Source organism: Mastigoproctus giganteus, chromosome 2 (genome assembly GCF_048544385.1).
Source record: "Mastigoproctus giganteus isolate SK-2022 chromosome 2, ASM4854438v1, whole genome shotgun sequence".
In the NCBI taxonomy this organism is placed as follows: domain Eukaryota; kingdom Metazoa; phylum Arthropoda; class Arachnida; order Uropygi; family Thelyphonidae; genus Mastigoproctus; species Mastigoproctus giganteus.
In genome coordinates this window covers 206,332,392-206,354,101 of record NC_143576.1, presented here as the reverse complement: position 1 = coordinate 206,354,101, position 21,710 = coordinate 206,332,392, and the positions used below count along the sequence as shown (strand labels likewise).

The 21,710-nt window shown below is 36.8% G+C and overlaps 1 protein-coding gene across 1 annotated transcript in view; it reads left to right on the top strand.

Moving 5' to 3' along the window:
• The window catches only part of LOC150089964 (neuroguidin), an 81,384-nt gene extending 62,877 nt beyond the window's left edge, over positions 1-18,507 (top strand). Inside the window, exons 9-13 of the mRNA XM_090368927.1 lie at positions 1,317-1,365; positions 10,911-10,997; positions 11,610-11,648; positions 13,224-13,251; positions 18,402-18,507. Of these exons, the coding sequence (XP_090225053.1) occupies positions 1,317-1,365; positions 10,911-10,997; positions 11,610-11,648; positions 13,224-13,251; positions 18,402-18,421 (223 nt within the window). The 3' untranslated portion in view covers positions 18,422-18,507. The remainder of the gene's footprint in view (positions 1-1,316; positions 1,366-10,910; positions 10,998-11,609; positions 11,649-13,223; positions 13,252-18,401) is intronic.
• Positions 18,508-21,710: the final 3,203 nt, after the last annotated feature.

The following is a 21,710-nucleotide window of genomic DNA, read 5'->3' as shown; positions in this document are numbered from 1 at the left end:
AAGATACCTACCTAGTAATGAGTAGGCCCACCTTTCACCCAGATAAGGGCATTCATACAGCAAGGCATTGAGTCCACTAGTTCATGAAAGCATTCCACAGGTATATCCATCCATGCTTGCTGCACTGCTGTCCATAATTCCATCCCCTTCCTGGGTGGAGGATCTAAAGCTCGAACGGACCTTTCCATAGCATCCCAAAGATGCTCCACAGGTTTCATGTCTGATGAATGGGGAGGCTATTCCATGGTGGGAAAATCTTTGGAATGCTCTTCGAACCATGTTCTAGTCACCATGCTCTGTGAGGAGGCGCATTGTCGTGCTGGAAGAGTTCATTGCCTTGTGGGTGCACAATGACTATGAAGGGATGTAGATGTCTATAAGGATGGACATGTAACCTGGACCGTTCAGAGATGCATCTAGACATACCAGAGGTCCCAACATGTGCCATTTGAACAAGCCCCAGACCATTACTGACCATCCAAGTGCCTGAACAGTTCCTTGTTGACATGACAAGTGCATAGCTTTGTGTGGTTCCCGCCAGATACTCACCCTCCTGTTCACTTGCAATAACTGGAAACTGGACTCATCGGACCGGCAGACCCATCTCCAATCATCCAAGGTCCAGTGCTGATGTTCTTTCACCCAGTTGAGGTGTAGAGTCATGTGTCATGGTGTTAGTAATGGGACTCTGGTGGGTCGGCGGCTCCCATAACCTATTGCAGCTAATGAATTTATTCATTCGCCTGATGGTCTTGGTGGAGATGTTTCTGACACCTTCATTTAAGTCAGTGGTGATTTGTGCCACTGTCGTTCTCCAGTTGGCTGAAGCAGTGCGAGACAGACATCAATGGCCAAGTTCTCATTCAGGAAATGACGTATTCCTGATACACTCTTGATACTGTTGAACGGGGATAGTGCAATTTCTGTACCACCTCCGCAATAGTGTGACCCTTGCATCGGGCACCAATATCATCCCTCTTTCAAAGTCGGTTAACTCAAGACTGATATCGAATTACCATCTACGTGAATGCAGTGATGCACTGTACCTATATACCTGCCAAGCGGTGGGTTCATCCACTAGTGAGAGGGGTGACAGCATCACATTGCTCAGGATCCAGGTATCCTATAAATTCTGTCCTTTCAATGTATATACATTGTTCAAATTCTAATTTTGTGTTGAAATTATAGATTTCAACCTTGTTTGAAACTAAATTTTAACTATAAATTTCATTCATGCAATTGTTTGATTTACAAGAAATTACTATTCCACAAATTAAGTACTGATTTTTTTTTATTCTCTTTCCTTTTCCTTGAAGATATGAAGAAGAACATATGACGCGAATATCTCTTTCAAAGAAAGAAAAGGTATTGTAATTTGACATTTTTATTTAATATCGAAATTTTATAATAATATTATCAAATTAATTACTTTAAATTTTTAGGCTTATGCCCTCTGATCTTTATTCAAAAATGGTTTTGCTATACCGTGATAAAAGTTTGGTGGGAACTTATCAGATTAAAATATTGTAAATGATGACTTTGAAAAAATAATGATACTCTGTATCATGTGGTGATTTGCAGTGCAAAGCAAAAAAAAAAAAAAAAAGCTGTGTTATGTGTATTTATTCATTCTTATTTATCACTGAACCTGTAATATTGATATATTTCTATATAAGTTAACATTTTATAAATTAAAAATTGTAAGTAAGATAAATTTAGTTTGGGAAATGAATTAAGAATGAAAATTAAACTGTGAAACAAAAAAATACTCATTAAGCTCAGTTTAGCTGTTATTTCTAATTTCACCTCCAACATGAAATTAATTGACACTCACATAACAGATCTTGCAAGTGTCAGCTATTTTTTTTTAAATTAGAAATCTGAGAACCATGGATTTTCTTTTTCTGCTCACGTAAATTGGCCAAATGGACATCCGTAGAATATTAGCATTAGCATTAGTAGAGGCATACGATGCAAGAAAGCAAGCTTATGCAGTATCAGTCAGAAAAAGAAAAAAAAAAACTTCCCATTTCACCCCCCATTCGTTCCAATTGCCTGTCCAGCTCAGCCTTAAATTTATTTAGGCTATCAACTTCCACAACAAAAGATGGAAGTCTGTTCCACCAATCAACCACCCGCTGGCTAAAGGCAAACTTCCGCACATCCATTCTACAACTGTCTTTCCTCAATTTGAATCTATGCCCCTCAGGTTCTTAATCCGAGCAAGAGGAAGAATTCCATCAGCATTCAGCTTGCTCAACCCATTCAAGGCCTTATACACCTCAATCAGATCACCTTGCAGGTGCCTACTCTCCAGGCATTGCAATTTGCAGAACTTAAGCCTTTCTTGGTAAGAGCACCCCTTTGTTGCCCTTCTTTGTACTTGTTCTAGCAACTCTACATCCTTCCTAAAATGAGGCCTCCAGACCTGTACACAGTACGCTAGGTGTGGCCTAACAATTGCCTTGTAAAACGGGATAATCACCTCCCTGTCCCTGCTAGCAAAATTCCTATATATCATTGACAAGACTCCATGACCTGCCCTGCCAGCCCATCTGCACTGCTCAGCAAACTACATATTTGACTGCACAATTACCCCCAGGTCTTTTTCACTTTCCACTTCCCTGAGTGTAGTACCACATCGTTGGTATGTTTCTCTTGGGTTATTGCTACCCATATGCACTACTTTGCATTTGTCAATGTTAAACTTCAGTTGCCACTTCTCAGCCCATTTGCCCAACTTATCTAGATCTAGTTGGAGTAGCACACTGTCTTTATTGTCATTAACAACCCTGCCAACCTTTGTATCATCTGCAAACTTGGACATTAATCTTGATATACCTTCATCAATATTATTGATGAATACACAGAACAACAATGGGCCCAGCACTGAACCCTGGGGAACTCTGCTAATAACATTTGTCCACGAAGAGCAGTGTCCACTGATTACCACTCTCTGTCGTCTCCCACTCAACCATCCCTTTATCCATTGTAGCAACTTACTCTTAATGCCATACCTCTCCAATTTGTACAGCAGTCTTCCATGTGTAACAGTATGAAAAGCTTTCCTGAAATCCAAGTATATAAAATTGTAAATTGTGATTAGCCATATGGTGCAAGGAAGAACGAGGCTTTTACTGCAACTGCCAAAAAAAAATGTCTGGGTTACCCAAAGAGAGAGAGAGAGAGAGAGAGAGAGAGAGAGAGAGAGAGAGAGAGAGATTCACCAAGAAAGAGAAGACAAGCAGCTCTTTTTAAAATTTCTCAAAACAAAAATTCTGCATATAAACTTTAATCTGATTTTCGAACTTTTAACATTCTCAATTTAATTAACAGATTAGTCCTATTTTCAAACCAGCGTTTCGAAGAAAAGAAGAAGGTTAAGAAGATAAATCGCAATTTTACTTCACTCTCTTGAGTTGTTTTATTTGACCAAACTTTCATCAATTCTGTTCATCATATCGAAATAAAAAGAATTAACTTAACTTTATGGCTTTATCCTACAACTTTGAAAAATTGAAGTTCAGCAACAGGTCTTTAAGATGTTTCTTCATCGAGCACAAACAACTGACTGATGGTTTTGGAAACCTTTGCTAAGGGATAGCATATGACTCACGAATTTCTGTGAAATACATCTTGAAATTAAATAAAAAGGCAAGTGAGGAGTTCTCAGTATAGTACTGTCGGAACGTTGATTAGAATTCTAGAATAAAGACAAACTCTGTCTTTATTTTATAGTTCCTCGTGCTTTTCATACCTCTTTTACATTTCCAATCTTCAAATCTCTTTAACTAAACTGGGCTGCAGGATTTTTTTTCATATGCTCTTTCAAATTCCCGTGGGCCGTATCTGGCCTGCGGGCCACCTTTTGCCCACCCCTGATCTAGCTCAATCCTTAGATGCTGACCTGTGCAAAATCATAGATGACAAAAAGTATAGGCTGCTAGCACATCCTAGATCTGCATGTGTGTTCCACGACCATCAACTGATATGAAATTGCTCCAGTTCAGCAAGAATTTCAGGGAAATTTGAATTCAAGAAAACTGTCCTGTGTTATTTTAATTTGATGTATTATTATTGTATTTTATTTTTAACTAAATACAATCTGCTCTGTTTTTTATTTATACTATATAATATATTCGGCAAGATGATATCTCTGCTGCTTGTTAACCCCTGGCTTAGTGCCGTGAAGGTTTTTGTCAAGTCTGGGTACCTGCATATATCTTTGCACCTTACAAATAAAGATCATATTTATTTATTTCGAGTGACAGGAGGGTGTGTATCTGGTGGAAACTGCACGAAGTTATGCACCCGTCATGTCAACAGGGAACTGTTCAGGCAGGTGGACGGTCAGTAATGGCCTGGGATGGGTTCAACTGGTGCACGTTGGGACCTCTGGTATGCCTAGATGCATCTCTAAGCAGTCCAGGTTACATGTCCATCCTTGCAGACCATCTGCATCCCTTCAGGGTCATTGTGCACCCACAAGGTAATGGACTCTTCCAGCAGGACAATGCACCTCCCCTCAGAGCCGTGGTGACTAGAACATGGTTTGAAGAGTATTCTGCAGATTTCACCTCCCCTATTCACCCGATATGAACCCTGTGGAGCATCTTTGGTATGCTGTGGAAAGGTCAGTTTGAGCTTTTGATCCTCCATCCAGGAATGTGACAGAATTATGGACAGCAGTGCAACAGACATGGATGGAAATACCTGGAACACTTTCGTGAACTAGTGGACTCAATGCCTTGCTGTGTGACTGCCCTTATCTGGGTTAAAGGATGGCCAACCTGTTACATGGTAGGTATCCCATGGTTTCTGTCCACTCAGTATAGAATATAATACTGCAACTGCAAAGAGATATAAAAATCAAATCACTCCTTAATACTTGGTTACTAAGTGGCATTGCTCCTGCCTCCCTGCAGTGGGACCAGTAATCCAGAAAGAAAGTACACTCCCAGGATAAAAAAAAGATCAGTCACGCAACACCTAAATCCAGTTCAATCTAGTCTCTTGAACTCGAATGGCAGACAAGATGACAATTGCACTCCCAGTTCAAAAAGACACTGGACTAGCACACCAACTTCCACAGGTCTACTTTCCTTATCTTGCATTCCCCCAGATTACCAATCAGTAAACTCTTGCTGTTTGTTTTTTGGCTGATGCTGCACAAGCCTGCTTTCTTGCATAATATGCTAAAGGTACTTGGGGACTATATCAGGAACACCTAAAATGGTTCAGATTAAAGTTGTGAGATCTGCTTGTTGAAACTTCCCATTACAGATACTCAAAACTGCTGCTGAGTACCACAGTATTTGGGAGGATCCCAATCAGTCACTCCACGTGCTACTTTGAACTAATCAAAAGGAGTAATAACAGAATGGGTTGTAATAAACAGTACAGAAGGAAAAATAGTCCAAGAATTAAAAAGACCAGAAATTAATTCAAGCCAAAAGAATTTCAATTAAAAGAGACAGTGTATTTTGTTCCAACTGAGAATATATTTCTTATATTCAATTTGCCAACTCTCCCAAGCACAGTTAAAGAAGGTATTTGATTTGTTGTATGAAACCATATATTCCAAAACCTATGTGGTGTTGCAAATGCTAGAAGTTCAGTCATTCACAAACAGCATGCTGGGGAATAGCATTATGTGGATCAAAGGAGCATTTGCAGATTGAGTGAAGTCAATGACCTGCGATGCCCAAACTGAAGACACAACCATTCAGCTCTCTCCAAAGACTGTGAAATATGGAAAAGAGAGAAGCAGATCCAGAAATATAAGGTGGAGCACAAAGTCAAAAATCACACTACAGGTAGCCCTCGATTTACTTTGGGGTTATGTTCCTGGGGGGGGGGAACAGGTGCAAATGGAACCCTTTACATAATGGAGTCAATCAGAAATCACAGGATTAGGTTCCGGGCACCAAAAATTTTACCTACCACTTGATTGTTTTATTTTATTAGCATTTTTCATAGTTTTAGTAATAGTCGATGGAGGCATATTCATAGCCCAACACACATTAGGGTGGCTTTCACCAAATTCCATCCTCCGAATATTGCACTAGGATTCAATTAACTATTTTTACCAGACATGGTGTGTCTTTATTCTATTAAATTACAAACTTTATAACATGATTGGAAAAAACTGTACATGGCTATCACTATCATTATTATTTAATTTATTAATAGCACAATTAATAAAAAAATGTTAGTGTAATAAATTTCCAACACATGTAAATAGCCTAAATGACAATCAACTGAATGCTTCACCACATGGACCTTTACTACCCACATCCACGAGTGGTTACTTTGAGGGTGGGATTCTTTCTCTTCTCTGATACAAATGCACTAATTGCTGATTGGCTCAGATTGTCCTAAATCACGTGAACAGTGCACAATACATAGCACAATATGATGCCGATAAATTTTGTCTGAGAATTTTAAACTTTCAATATATAAAAAAATTGCAAAAATAAATAAAAATAAAAATGGCTTTGTGGTTAGTTGTTTGTTATTTGGTTTTTAGGAGCATTAGCAACTAAGGCCATATTGCTCCGGGGATATGCGGGGATATCCTGACCTTTCCACATCCTCCGTATTTGGTGGCTCACGGGCTCGAACCCCGGTCTGATCAAGAAGCATGTGCTACGCACTGCTGCTCCTGCCCATCTGGCTACAGAGGCGCCTTGTGGTTAGTGATCGGCACTATTGCGAATCGGTGCAAATCGGACCAGCGCAAAATGAGGGCTACCTGTACTGTTTTACAATGCTCATGTTCATATGTAGCTGCAGTTCGAAAATTGTATTCTTCTGTGTCATTACAAACAGAAGTCTTAGTACTGCTAAACATCTCCATAGCAGACTGGGCCAGATCTCTTATAAGAGCAGCAAAACCAAGTAAACAAAATACCAATATCTCCTGCCAAATTCAAGTATTTTAGAAGCTGCCACTATGCCCTATAAAACAAACTAAAAACCCACACAGCAATGAATGAGGAAGAGCATACCTACACAGAAGAACCAATTCTTGAATTGCATGCAAATGATGATATAGACTCTGGCAGACCAGTATCTCCCAAAAAAGAAAGTCAAAAACAACTGGCATAAGCAGACAAACCCATGGAAACAAATAAAACCAAATAATGTGAAATATGATATCAAAATTATTTTTGACTCAGTTCCTTTGTGACCACATCATAGTATCCAATCAAATTGGCCAGACAAACCTCCCTATAACAAACCCATGCTGTGTCTTAACTATTACTGCAGTCTTGTCTAGATGATCCTGCAATGCTTCTTTAACCAGTGACTCCATTATTAGTCACTGGAATACAAGTTAAACTAACAGGTCTATAGTTACTTGTGTCACTTTTTGAACCCCCTTTGTGAATTGGTGATAATTTTGCACACCTCCAGTCAGTGGGGACCTCCCCTGAGTCCAAGGAAGCTCTCGTAATTATGGCTAAGGGTTTGCTTACTTCCTTTGCTGCCTCTTTTAATATAACTGGATAGATCCCATCCACCCCAAGTGCCTTTTTTATGTTTAACTTCAACAATTTCTCCTCCACTTTGCTCTCAGTTATTACAAAATCACTTAGCTCCCTGTTAGAGTTTGATAAACTTCTGACACTCTCCTTATTGAGTAACTCCTCATGTGTGAATGTAGATGCAAAATACTCATTCAGTTTATCAGCTACCTGAGCATGATCATCAATAGTCAACCCATCTATGTTAAGTGGTCCAATCTGATTCATCCCTTTCCTTCTAGAGTTTACATAAGTAAAGAACTCTTTGCATCCTTTGCCAAGGATTTCTCGTAATCTGCCTAACCTCCTTTGTGACTTGATTACAGACAAGCTTATATCTGCCATAGGTTCTTGGGTCACCTGATAATTTATATGCATCCCATACATTTTTCTTCTCTGCCAGGAGCCCAATTAATTCATCTGACATCCATTTAGGCCTGAACCTTGAACAGTATTTCTTAGTTGGAATGAAAAGCCTAGTAGCCTCCAAGGTTAAGTCCCTGACGGCTTCCCATTTAGAATTCAACGTTGGTAACATCCTCAGTTGATCCCACTGTACAGAATTTAAAAACTGTCTGAAACCCCTGTAGTCACCTTTATGAAAGCAAAAGCCTTTCCCTTTAGCCTTGATGGTAGTTACATCTTTAAGTAATTCCCATATCAGTACATTGTGATCACTGTAACCCAGTGGTTTCTTTATCTGCAAATTCTTAATGCATGAATAATCACTGCTGATAATCAGATCAAGAGTATTACTCCCTCTGGTTGCCTCTCGAACATGATGCTGTAGAAAACAGTCATCCAATAAATCCAAAAAAGTCTTGCTAGTGTGCGAGTGACCAATCCACAAGTTTCAGTCAATATCTGGAAAGTTAAAATCCCCCATTATTATAAGACATTCTGATTTACTGGCCCACTCTGCACAATTGCTCATTAGGCATATAACACACTTACTCTCATTTTTCATTTCCCAGTGCTTATGTCACACCAAACAGACTCAACATTGCATTGTTCACCAACATCAACTGGATGCACTTCCTTAGATTTTGTGTTTCTAAACTAACAGCATAACCCCTCCTCCCTTCCTGTCTATCCTTTCTGTACACATTGTATTCCCCAAATTCCAATTCTGCACTGCTTATATCTGTATGACACCACATCTCTGATATCCCAACAATATCTGCCTTTGATGCCTTGACTAGCACTTCAAGCTCATCAAATTTATTAACTATACTCCTAGTATTGGTGGCGCGCCTCTGTAGCCAGGTGGGCAGGAGCGGCAGTGCGTAGCACACGCTTCTTGATTAGACCGGGGTTCGATCCCGTGACCACCAAATACGGAGGATGCGGAAAGGTCAGAGAATGACCACCGCATATCCCTAGAGCAATATGGCCTTAGTTGCTAATGCTCCTAAAAACCAAACAACAACAACAACCTAGTATTGGTGTATATGCACCTGTTTCTACTCTTAGTTACCCTAACACAGCCCATGTATTTATTTGTTCCACTATGACTCCCAACAGTCCTGGAAATCTCCATTGCCTTGCTTTCTGTGCTGCTGCTCAATCTAATAGAAGCAGTGCAAGAATCTCTTTTGCCTCTGTCTGCAGCCACTGTTAACCTTTTAGTCCGTGTATCCACCCATATGTGAGAGCTGTTCAGTGAAGAATGATCATAATTTTTTTTCGAAATACCTTTATTAATCATCCGTATTTTTATGGTCCTTTTAAATGTAACTCACCATTTGATGAAATACACTTATTCCAATGTTTCTGCCATTCTTCAAAAACCTGGTGAAAGCCATTTTTTGACATGCATTTGAGAATCTCCTGTCTTTACAACTTCTTCTGACAACTGGAAACATTTCTCTGCATCCCCTTCTTTAACTTCGGAAATAAAAAAATCTCAGTTTGCAAGGTCAGCTATAGAGCAGATGAGGAACACATTTGACGCTAATGCTAGCTAAGTACATGATGACAATATGAGCAATATGAGGTCTTGCATTGTGATGCAGCATCTACGCACCTGAATGCAGTTGTGGTCATTTGAAACAAATATGATCATGCAAAGTGTGCAGTAAATTTCTGTAGTAAGGTCCTGTAACCATCATATGACACAGCAAACCATGCTGGTAAACCATTCCTTAAATGTCAAAAAAAAAGTGATGACCATAATCTTTCCTACAGAAGCCACAACTTTTGCTTTGTTTGGTGTTGGTGATGATGTAGATTTCCAAACAGAGCTTTGTTGTTACTATGGATTGAAATGATGAAGTCACGTCTCATCCACTGTTATCACCTTGTGCAGAACCTATCTTCAGGATCCATCCACTGCAGCTACTGACAAACCTCCATGCGAACTTGCTATTGCTCAGGTGTGAATAGAGTTGGAACCCAGCATGCACAAACACATCATATGCAAATGGTCATGGAAAATACTGTGCATGCTTCCTACTGATATTCTCAACATCTCTGCCAGTTTCCTTACTGTTATATGATGAGTGTCGCTCACGATTACAGAAGCAGTGTTTATTGTTTCTCGTTTCTGTGGTTGGAGCTCCAATACTGCTGATTTTTGTGATTGAATCACATCCATCTTTAAACATTCTAAACCACTTGCTAGTTGTACTATATGAAAGCATAGATTCATCATGAGCCTCTTTTAACATTTTTCATATGCTTCAGCTGATGTTTTCTTGAGATGGAAAGAAAATTTGAGAGCAGCATACTGTTCCTCGCATGTCATCTTCATTGTTACATAGGCAAAACTGAACAGGCATAAACTTGACCAACTGCCACGGTCACACTGTACGTGTAAGTCAGCTGTGCAGTTGCTATGTGATGCAGCTTGGTTTGATCTTAAATTTCTGTTCAGCTAGAAATAGCAATCAGTATGGTTACTCATGAAAAATTATGATCATTCTTTATCGAACTTCATAATAAAAACACGCTCAGCAACACATCTCATAATAACTGTAATGGCTAAAGTGGAAATATCTTGTTTGGAGCAATGAGTTTATGTGATTGTATTGTACAGTAACTATCATTACCTAGACAAAACAGCAAAGTTGTGAAATGCTCAATAATTTTGGGAATTTGAGTTATAATGTAAAAATGATGACAGTGTCAAACAGTGCAATGTTGCCTATTTGAAATTTTCATTGTAGGCATAGTTTAATTGTAATGTTTTTTTAATTAATTCACTATTTTTATTAATTCATATAAAGAAAACAGTAAGCTGTGGTGTTGGTTTCTGCTTATCTCATGCATATTACATTTACCTTATATGAAAAAACAGTTCCATTTAAACTCTGAAATTGGCCATATTATTAACAGGCACATTCATAATTTGTATATATATATATATATTTTTTTTAATAGCATCGAGCAAGACAGTTTAATACAGTTTCTAGTTTAGGTGGACTAGCCAGATTTGAAGATATCTCTGCTCTAGATGCTGATGTTCAGGTAATATTTTGTACTTTTAAAATTCTTCTGTTTGTTTATTTTATGAAAGGGGCACTTGCACACTCTGATTTATATTTATTTAGACTTCCTAAAGGAATAAGGAAGTTTATTTTGATTTTTTTTTTTCACTTTTAGATTTAATTCATCAAATTCAAATTTTTCCATTATAATTTAGGGCTACTGTAGGATTACTTATGAAATCGTTGTAATAGAGCATTATTGTTTCTGTTGTAGTCTTATTCACAGAGTGAAATTTAATAATCTGAAGATGATTTGAAATTTCTTAATAAAAAATTAAGTGAATTCTTTTTTCTACTCAATTTATTGGGATGGGTTTTGAGTTCTTGCATTCAAATTTTTAGATTAAATTTTAAGTCACGTGATTTCTATATGCAAACAATTTAGCAGTGTATAAATTTCAAACCTAGAGTTACAAATATGTATTATTTTATAACTATGCTCACTGTGTGGGTATAGTTATAAAATATGATAACCAAGTTTTGGATAAAATAACTTTTTCATATTTTCTTTTGTAAATTAAGAAGTTTGAACTAATAAATTTTACCTAATTAAGGTAATTTGCAGAAATTTAAGAAACAATTTTTTTTTTAGGATATGCATATAAAGAAGAAGAGGAAGGTGACAAAGAAAGTATGTGATTTTCTGTATATATTTTTTGTGGTATCACTGCCCATCACTGAAATTTCTCCATCTAAAAGGAGTGAATGCTTACAGCTCAAAATAAGTCTTATCCACACTGACAGATATTTATTGTAGACAAGAAATGATTAAATTTTGTGTATCAATTCAGCAGTATATCCTCAAAAATGTGATGCATGTCAATATGAAGTACAACCTTGCTGAACAGTGATATAAGCAGCCAATTGTTGCAGTACAGAGTCAAATAGGTGGAGAATGTTATCTTGTTGAACTTTGTACCATGTTAATGAACATTGAAGGTCATTGAATATCCAATCGTATACCAAACGTATTTAGTGGATGACAGATTTGCTGAACATGTAAACCCAAGAAGCATGTCCACATCATGTAGACACCTATATGTGAGTGGACATATCCAGGTAGAAATAGCATTTGGGATGAAGCATAGAAAGGGTAGAGGCATTGGTCTTGGAATAGTTGCGACGTAATGTCATGCTGCCAATGTGCCATAAATAACAGCCAGGGATGAATAATTATTGTAACTGATGGCTCTCTGTACTGTGATTTCAGGTGTTGGCCCAGTATGCAACCCCCTTATGCATGCTGCATTACTTTTGTTCTCAGATGTGCATATAGCCATTGCTGATCCCAAAAGTAAATGTGATTCATCACTGAAGATGACACAATACCATTCTTCTCTGCAAGTAGCTCTCTCCCTTCATCACTGAAGACATGATACTGGAGTGGTATCAGAAGCAGATGTGGAAACAGACAGCAAGAATGAGCCTATTTCTCAGAGTTGTCTGTTAATTGCACTTCTCAAGACCAGCACAGACAGGGATGGCATTACAATATTAGAAATCTAGCAGAAACAATTGGACATTGTTTCCAACAATATCTAGCTGTTCAGATATCATGTACATGAACAGCAGCCATCCAACTTGTGCCAGCCCAATGATTGACTGGTTTCAAAGTTTGTCAACTGTATATAATGTTGCTTTATTGTGTTAAAGGTGTTGTATGCTCTTAGACAGTCTGTCACTCACTGTTTTATTTTCCTGCTAACATTTATAAAGATTTTTATAGTATCTTCAGATTCTTATGTCAGGGCAGTCCCAACTACACTGATTAGCTTGACATGCTAATTGTTTATATCCATATACATCCCAGTTATGCATAGATTTTCAGGTAAATCATCCATCCTTTCTAGGTGAAGCAGTTTCAATGACAAGCATGGGTAGGATATATCACGTCTACAATTACAGTGTCCTGATCATTATTACGACCTGTCAGTATGTTTTTATTTCAGGCTTTTAAAATGAAGGTCTAAATAAAAGCATGCTGACAGGTTATATAAGTAGTTATGTTCGGTAATGACAACATTATATTAGGGGGAAAATATTCTGACAGGTTATGACAGAAATTATATTAGGTAAAGGAGTTTATTTCTTTGTAAATGAATCAACATAAAAAAGCAGCCTGATGTTCCTTCATTTCACTCATTCAGCATTTTTCTTAATTTTTAAAAATCTCAATTTTTTTTTAAATAACTTTTTTTATTTTCAGCTTAATAAGAAGAAAGGCAAAAAGAAATGTAAGTTTTTTAAAAAAATATTTAATATTAGAGTAATATATAAATGTTAACCAATAATTCCCATGGAAGTATGTGTATACAAAGCATTTATTATCAGAAGCTAAATGTTTCTTTGATAAGGGGTAAAGTTACGTCAGTGCACTAATTGTCACTGATTAATCTGGTCTTCTTCCTATCCGAATGGGCAGGTGTGAGGGTACATAAGTACACATGCTGTGAGTGACCATGATTCGAGCCTGCTTGACTACTAAATACAGTGCCGTTTCTTGTATTCTCTCTATCTTATGAATTCCTTTGACTGTGTAGCTATCCCAGAGTATTAACAGAAAATTTATTTATTTACCCCTGGCATTCCTATGTTGTGGAGGGATTTGTATGTAGTTTTTCTTACCTCAATAAAGATTATATATATGCAGTTAAGGCTAAATAAATAAGAAGAGTATGAGGTGTGATAAAAAAAAGTTTGGAAACTGAATGTATCTTGAAATTGCAGCAGCATAGTTAGTTGTGACTTATTGCAACATGTTCAGTGACTCATCTAGACATAGTAGTGCATGAACCATTCATTTATCTGCAGTCAGTCTGAATTAGTGCATGTCGAGTAGGTGTTTTGTATGCTCTATTGAATTTTAAAATAATTTTACTGAGCAGTGAAAAAATGCAACAAAAATCCGTTAAATGCTAAAAACAGTTTACAGAGAAGATACTGTGATTGCTTCTATATGAAGCACAAATTCTGTTTCATACATGAAGAAGTAGTAATTTTACTGTATCCTTGTCAGTAAGCACTGTAATATTGAACCCTATGATCATAGCCCTGCAAAAAGAAGATAAACCTTAATTTTTCCTGTATACAGGATGTCCACAAGCCTCCTTTACAAAACTAAAATGTTATTGTGTGAATAGGGTATATGAAACAAACCTGAAACAACTCCTAGGTGATACAGGATATCTTCAAGTTTTTATTCATCAACCAGAAAATGTGTGCTACAGTAGATGGCATCATAATTGCAAACCATAATCATAGCAAAATTAACCAACTCCAAGAAGGCGAAAGGTCCATACATTTTGCAGTGTACAGACCTTTCTTCTTTTGAGAAGCTACCATCACAAGCTCATATATTTAGACATGTTACAGATTTTCCTCATGCCCCAACTGCAGGCACCTCCGTAGCCAGGTGGGCAGCAGCAGCAGTGCGTAGCACACGCTTCTTGATTAGACCGGGGTTTGAGCCCATCACCACCAAATATGGAGGATGCGGAAAGGTCAGGAAATGACACCGCATATCCCTGGAGCAATATGGCCTTAGTTGCTAATGCTCCTAAAAACCAAATAATATAATAGCCCCAACTGCAGGATGACAATGATAGCAACTTGATTTTTCAACAAGATGGAGCTCTGCCACATTACCACAAAGAAGTTTGTGCATACCTGAACACAGCATTTTGGAAATGGTTCTGTGCCCCTACTATTCCCTGATCCAACTCCTTTAGATTTTACTCTCTGCAGAATCTTGCCTTTAACCATTATGAAACTTAACAATGCATTTATGAAACAATAAGCCATGTTGACAGGGATATGTTGTGCTGAACATGGAAGAATTGAATTATAGGTGGCACATTTGTAGAGTAACTAATAGTAATGTCGAACACTTCTAATTAAAACTTGGAGATATCCTCTATCATCTGGATGTGAATTCAGGTGTGTATCATGTATACTATTCATATAATAACATTTTAGTTTTTGTAAAGAATGTTTATGGATGCCCTGTATATCACTGCACTTTGAGACACTCAACATAAGGAATACTATAAATATTAGAAGTTTTGAAGAAGCATAACCAATTTTTTTATGGGCTATATTTACACTGTGGCCAAGTTAGCCAGTTTCAGGTGATTTCACTGAAAGCTTCTGGTGGGAGATTTCACAAAGCTCCCACCAGAAGCTTTGGTCTTTCATCCAGTAAATATTTTTTGCCACATTTTTGTCACTTCTTTTGGTTTCCTGAGCAGGTGCCATCTTCTGTGGAATCTTGATCCTGTTTAATTTGCTTAGACAAATATTTTATTTGATATTCAGAAAGAATAGTATCGTCTCATAAAACTTTCATGAATAACTTTTAGTCCATTCCCTTCATTTTTGAAAAATTCAGTGATGGCCAGATGCTCCAGTTTTGTGATGATATCCACGTTTACCTTTTAGTTGGCTACTTTAAATTGCTTCTATACCTCACCATATATTGGGCTGGACCTACACAAATAAGATACAGACATTTATGTGAGTATAATAAAAACTACAATTTTTTATATAAGTGTATCATATTTATAGTCAAGGTAGATGGCTTATTGAATCTACCTTGAATCAAAAATATTGAAGTAAATAGCAATCTTAAAAGTAAGAAGTTATGGATTTTTTTTTTTTTTTTTTGGTGAATGTGATTTCTGATATGAAATCATATCTTTGAAAATGTTTGATAATCTTTGCCTTTATACAGGTTAAAATATCAAAGAATCACTAATGTTTTTTAGGAACATGGTATTATTTCGAAACAAATTTTCTCAAGCTACAAATTAATGCAACATTAAAATGCAAATCAATCTTTTGCCTATACATCTTTTGCTGTTGATAGCTGATCTCAAATTGTTGCTTGCCAGGTAAATTCTGTTGTAGATCCAGTTTTTTATTAACTAACAAACAAGCAGATGTTTCTTGACTGTTCCTGTCCCTTTAAGCAGAAGCAAAGGAAGTGTCTGAATTGCCCCAACAGTTTTTGCTATGTATGTGGACAGTTTACACAAATATCAGAAGGGAAAATCTACAGTATTACTAAATGTGCATATTCTTTGTACTTTGGTTTAAAGATTGGTGATCAGAGCAACACTTGGGTTCCACATATGTGCTATAATACTTGAACCACAAATCTGAGGACGTAGCTAACTGGGAAAATTAAAAGTGTGCCTTTTTCTGTTCCTGTGGTGTGCCAAGAGCTCCACAACCTCATTGACAATTGCTATTTCTGAATGACAAAAATATCAGAGATGTCCAGAAAAGGGAAGCATAGCATCAAATATCCTAACATATCATCTGCAATAAGTTCCATTCCATATAATGAACACTTGCTGGTACCAGATCCCTCAAAATCACGGGTTAAAGGATGCAGTGATGAATATAGTAAGAATTCTTGTGTTTCAGACTTTGCTTTGCCATTTACTTTGACTACCACCATCAAAATTAGAGTGCATTGCACTTAATTAAGCAAGAAGGGTTAAATGATTTAGTTCAATATTTAAACTTGTTTAAAGAGCAAGCAGAACTCCTTGGCTCTAGATGACAACAGTGGAAGTTACTTGAAGCAGGGACTAAAATTACACTATATTGAAAATGTCAGAATGCTTTCAAAATATTTCATTATGAAGGATAGTATGCTTCTATAATGCTATTAGTGGTTTCTTGAATGAACTGGGCACTAAACATCATCCTAATGAATGGCATATACTTATTGATGCCTTAAAATTAAGTTTAAAATTAGTTTTGCTGCACAACGGAAATGCATTCCCTCTACTTCATGCTGTAGGCTTGAAAGAAACATATGAAAGTACGTCCAAGTTCCTAAGTCCAATAAGGTACCATGACTTTGCTTGAAATGTCTGTGGTGATCTTCAGGTAATTGGATTACTCACTGGTCTACAAGGTAGTTTCAAAAAATACTGTTTTTTTTTTTTTTCTATTTTTGTGAGACAGTTGTGCAACAGAAAAACATATTGTGTGGCAGAGGAAAAAGAGGGAGGAATTTTTACCAGGAAGAAGTAATATGAAGTATGTTCCACTGGTTGAACCAAGAAAAGGTTCTTCTGCTTATGCATATAGAGCTTAGATTAATGAAGAATTTTTTTAATGCTCTGGATAAAGAAGGAAATGGATTCTGTTACCTAAGACAAGTGTTTCCAGTTTAATAGATGCAAAACTGAAAGAAGGAATTTTCATTGTCCCTCAAATAAAGAAACTACTCAAAGATAATGTTTTTGAAACAATGCTAGAAACACTGAACTATCTGCTTGGCAATCATTTAAAGCAATCATGCATGGATTTCTTGGAATAAAAATTATAATTATGAATCTCTGGTTGACTTTACTGCAATGTTGTAAAGATGTGGAGAGTTGCCAAATGTCTTTGAAAATTCATTTTCTTCATTCCCATCTCATTTTTTTTTACTCAGAATTTTGGAAATGAAAGTTATGAGCAAGGGAATACTTTCATCAGGACATAACCTCAGTGAAAAGGTGGTATTGAGGTCACTGGGATACTGCCATGATGGGATATTACCACAGATTTCTTAAGGGGGAAAGCAAAATGGGCTATTAAACTCTCCTGAGTGACAGACTTTTCTAAGGAAATAGGATGTATGTAGTACATATGGTTGATTAAAGTATTTTAAAAGGAATAAGACTCATTTTTAAGATAGCATATATATTATTATTGTATGATGTTTGAAATTGGTGATTCATTAAGTTACTAAAATTTCAGTATATCTTTCAATGGAGACGATAGAGACAACTTTGGTATTTTTGAAATCAGTGGATCAATTTCATCATCTCCAATTTTTGCTCCAGAGGCACAAATTTTTTTAAAATTTATTTATTATTTTTTTATTTTTTTAACCAGTGCAATAGGCCTTAGGTATTCATGGTACCAAGGTATTTTGTGATTACTAACTATCAGTAATGGAAATGATCCTAGACAGAGATACTTAAGTTATTGTTTTATAAGTTAGTTACAAAATCACTTAAGTCCAAATTTAACACGTTTAATGAATTTCATTTTATGCCAGCAGTTTCTTCAGAAGAACATACTAATTTTGATTTTTTGAAATTCCAAAAGATATTATTCCAATAACTATTGAAAACTTGCTATCTGGCTTTGTTTAGGAAAAGTTAAAGGAGAGTGTAGTATGAGGCAAACTTATTTCAACCTTCTGTTATGCTCAGAAATATGATCTCCATAACAGTGATGGAATAATGTGTAAACTTTACACAGAAAAAACCAGCCTTAACTTTAATTATTGTGTATAGATATACTTCCTCTTTCCCCTTAAAATATTTTGATGAACTTACTTTTGTTGCAATTAATAATATATATGTTTTATATTTAGTTTTCAGAAAGCGGCACTAGATACTGCAAGTTCGAAGAGAAGACGGTTACCTCTTATTTTGTAATTGGTAATTTTTATAGATGTAAATAAAACAATTTATCGTTTACTATAGTTTTCTTTATTGTATACTGTCCTTATCATGGTATCATATTCAAGTAAAATGGCATTTATAAAACACTACGTATTAAAAAGAAATAGTAATTTGTCGAACACTACAAATCTCGCAGATCTGTTTCTATGTATGTTATTGTTTCTGCATATATGTGCACACAGTATTTTAATAAAATGCAATTAACTTCTCTGTTCCAACAGTTGAATCTCATCGTTCAAATTAAAGTGAGCCATTGGAATTGCTTGAACTGCAGTGTTCACCATCAAGCAAAATTGCTAATATCAAATAATAATGCTTGGAAATATACAGAAAGTATATTTGAACATACAGGGTATCCCTTTTGAACATCCCTGATTTTAAAAATTTAAATGTCTCGCAAAAGAAAACCCAGTGCACTAGGAAATGTTAACTTATTGGAAAAGAAAACTAAAACAGTTTATAATAAAAAAGTAAGCAGACTTCTATATCAGCTCCTTTGGAACAATGAAGAATGTCCAAACTTCTCTATTTCAGACCAGGTTTGCTCCAACATATCTGCACTAACGGTGGCAATTTCTTGCATGATTCATGTACATAAGAGGGCAATGTTAGACACCTTGGTGGAATAAATCAAGTCTTTCACATAGTCTTTCTAAGAGAATTATGTCAATTCGGCCCTGGAGGGATTGTGTAAGGCTCATGGGGTAGAATTTTTCTCAGCATGGTCTGTGCTTTTTAACAGGAGAGACTGCTTCTATAGGGATGGAATACACTTAAATAGAAGGGAGCAAGAGCATTTGCTGATGCTATTGAGGCAGTGTTAAGTGGGTCAGAAAACTGCTAGTTTTGGGGGCTGGATTCACACTAAAAGGTTAAAAGAAGCTGCAGGAAGAAGTGAAAGTGATTCTTGCACTGCTTCTATTAGAATGAGCAGTGGCCTGGAGGGTGGGGTGCTGAGGTTTCAGGGACTAGTGGGAGCCATAAAACAAATAAATACATGGGCTATGTTAGAGTAAGTAAGAATAGGTGCATGTATACTTGCACGTACACCAATGCTGGAAGTGTAGAAAATAAATTTGAATTTGAAGTGCTGATCAAGACATCAAAGGCAGATATTGGGACATCAGAGACATGTCACACAGATACAGCCACTCCCTGAATTATGTAAGGGTTGCGTTCTGCAGAACTCTACATAAGTCAGATTTTATATAAGTCAGAATTTCCTCCATGCTTGTGCAGCACTCGCAACTGTGCTTGCTGAATTGATTGAATCAAAAAAGAAATGTTCAACGAACGTGTAAATAGAATTATTTATTCAATTTTTTATCTCATGCGCAGGAAAAATTACAAAAGCGTGCAATTTAAAAAATTTCAAAATTATAAAACAAAAGGAGATAGGTATAATGTCAGTAAATTTTACCCCTCTGGCATCATTTCCAGAATTGACATCTTCAGCTGATAAGTATGCTGGTGTGGAGATTTAGAAGGGGTCGGCCACCTTAAGAAAGAACATATTAATGGCTGACTGGACGGTTGCTTTTTTCTTTTAATCGTAGATTTCTTTGTAGCCAGCAAGCACATCAAGCACACAAACCCCTCTGTTAACTTTTAAGAATCGTTCTCTGTCAGGATCCATCTCAAACCTCACCGTTGCCGATGCAATTTCACGAAATGCCATTTCCATCTCTGGTGATGAAGCGTCTCGGCTCCTCACTTGGTTCATTTTGAACTTTGTCAGCATTTCTTTCACTATTGCTGCCTGCAAGTCAATAGGTTCTTCGTTAGATATTCCTTCTCTTCTTTACCTATTAACTCCACGTCTTTGGCGTCAACCTCCAACTGAAGTAGTTCTGCAACCTTTACAATCTTATCTGTAACCTCTTCATATGATTCATCTTTTTCAAATCCTTCAAAGTCTTTTACGTGCCATAGGCATATTTTCTTCCATGCCCCATTTAAACAACTTTTAGTAATTTCCTCCCAAGGCCTTATTAATGTTTAAGATGGCATAATAAATATTGTAAGATTTTCAAAAGTCTCAACGTAAAATTTTTCTCATCTACTGCAGACGATGCCTGAGAAAATGTGCATAAATAGTATGCTTTTAAATTTGAAATAACACCCTGATCCATTGGTTGGATGAGTGAAGTGTTTGGCGGTAGAAATATGACTCTCACGTTCGAATTCAAATCATCTAGATGTGTAGGATGTCCAGGAGCATTATCTAATAGAAGTAAAATCTTGAAAGGAACGTCTCATTACAGTATTTTTAAACCTCGGGAATGAAGCAGTATTTAAACCAATCCTCAAAGAGAGAGATTGATATCCATGCTTTGGTTCGATCAGAAATGCACGGCCAGAATGGTACACAAGCAGTGGTTTTAATCTGTAATCTCCCGCTTCATTAGCCCCAAGCAAGAGCACTACCCTATCTTTTCAAGCCTTGAAACCTGGCATTGTATTTTCCTCTTTGCGATGTATGTTCGATATGGCATTTTCCGATAGAGACCAGTCTCATCGTTAAAAATTTGCTGTGTTGAATAGCTGCCTTCAATAATTTTTTCCAATAATTGTGGAAGCTACTTGGCTTTTCATTCTGATTAAGAAATATTGTTCACCATTTAGGCCTAAATGGATGTCAGATGAACTAATGAGATGTGGCAGAGAAGAAAACTGCATGGAATGCATATAAATTATCAGCCGACACAGAAGCCTATGGCAGATATAAGCTAGTCTGTAATCAAGTAAAGGAGATTACGCAAGTGAAGGCAGATTACAAGAAATCTTTGGCAAAGGATGCTAAGAAAAACAGCAAGGACTTCTTTATTTATATAAACTCTAGAAGGAAGGGGATGAATCAGATTGCTCCACTTGATATCGATGGTTCAACTGTTGATGATCCTGCTCAGGATGCTGATAATCTGAACGAGTATTTTGCATTTACATTCACACGAGTTAAGGGCAGAAAATGCCAGAAGTTTATCAAGGTGTAACAGGGTGCGTAATGATTTTGTAATAACTGAGAGCAAAGTGGAGGCGCCTCCATAGCCAGGTGGGAAGGAGCAGCAGTGCGTAGCACATGCTTCTTGATTATACCGGGGTTCGAGCCCATCACCACCAAATACGGAGGATGCGGAAAGGTCAGGGAATGACCACCGCATATTCCCGGACCAATATGGTCTTAGTTGCTAATGCTCCTAAAAACCAAAATAACGACA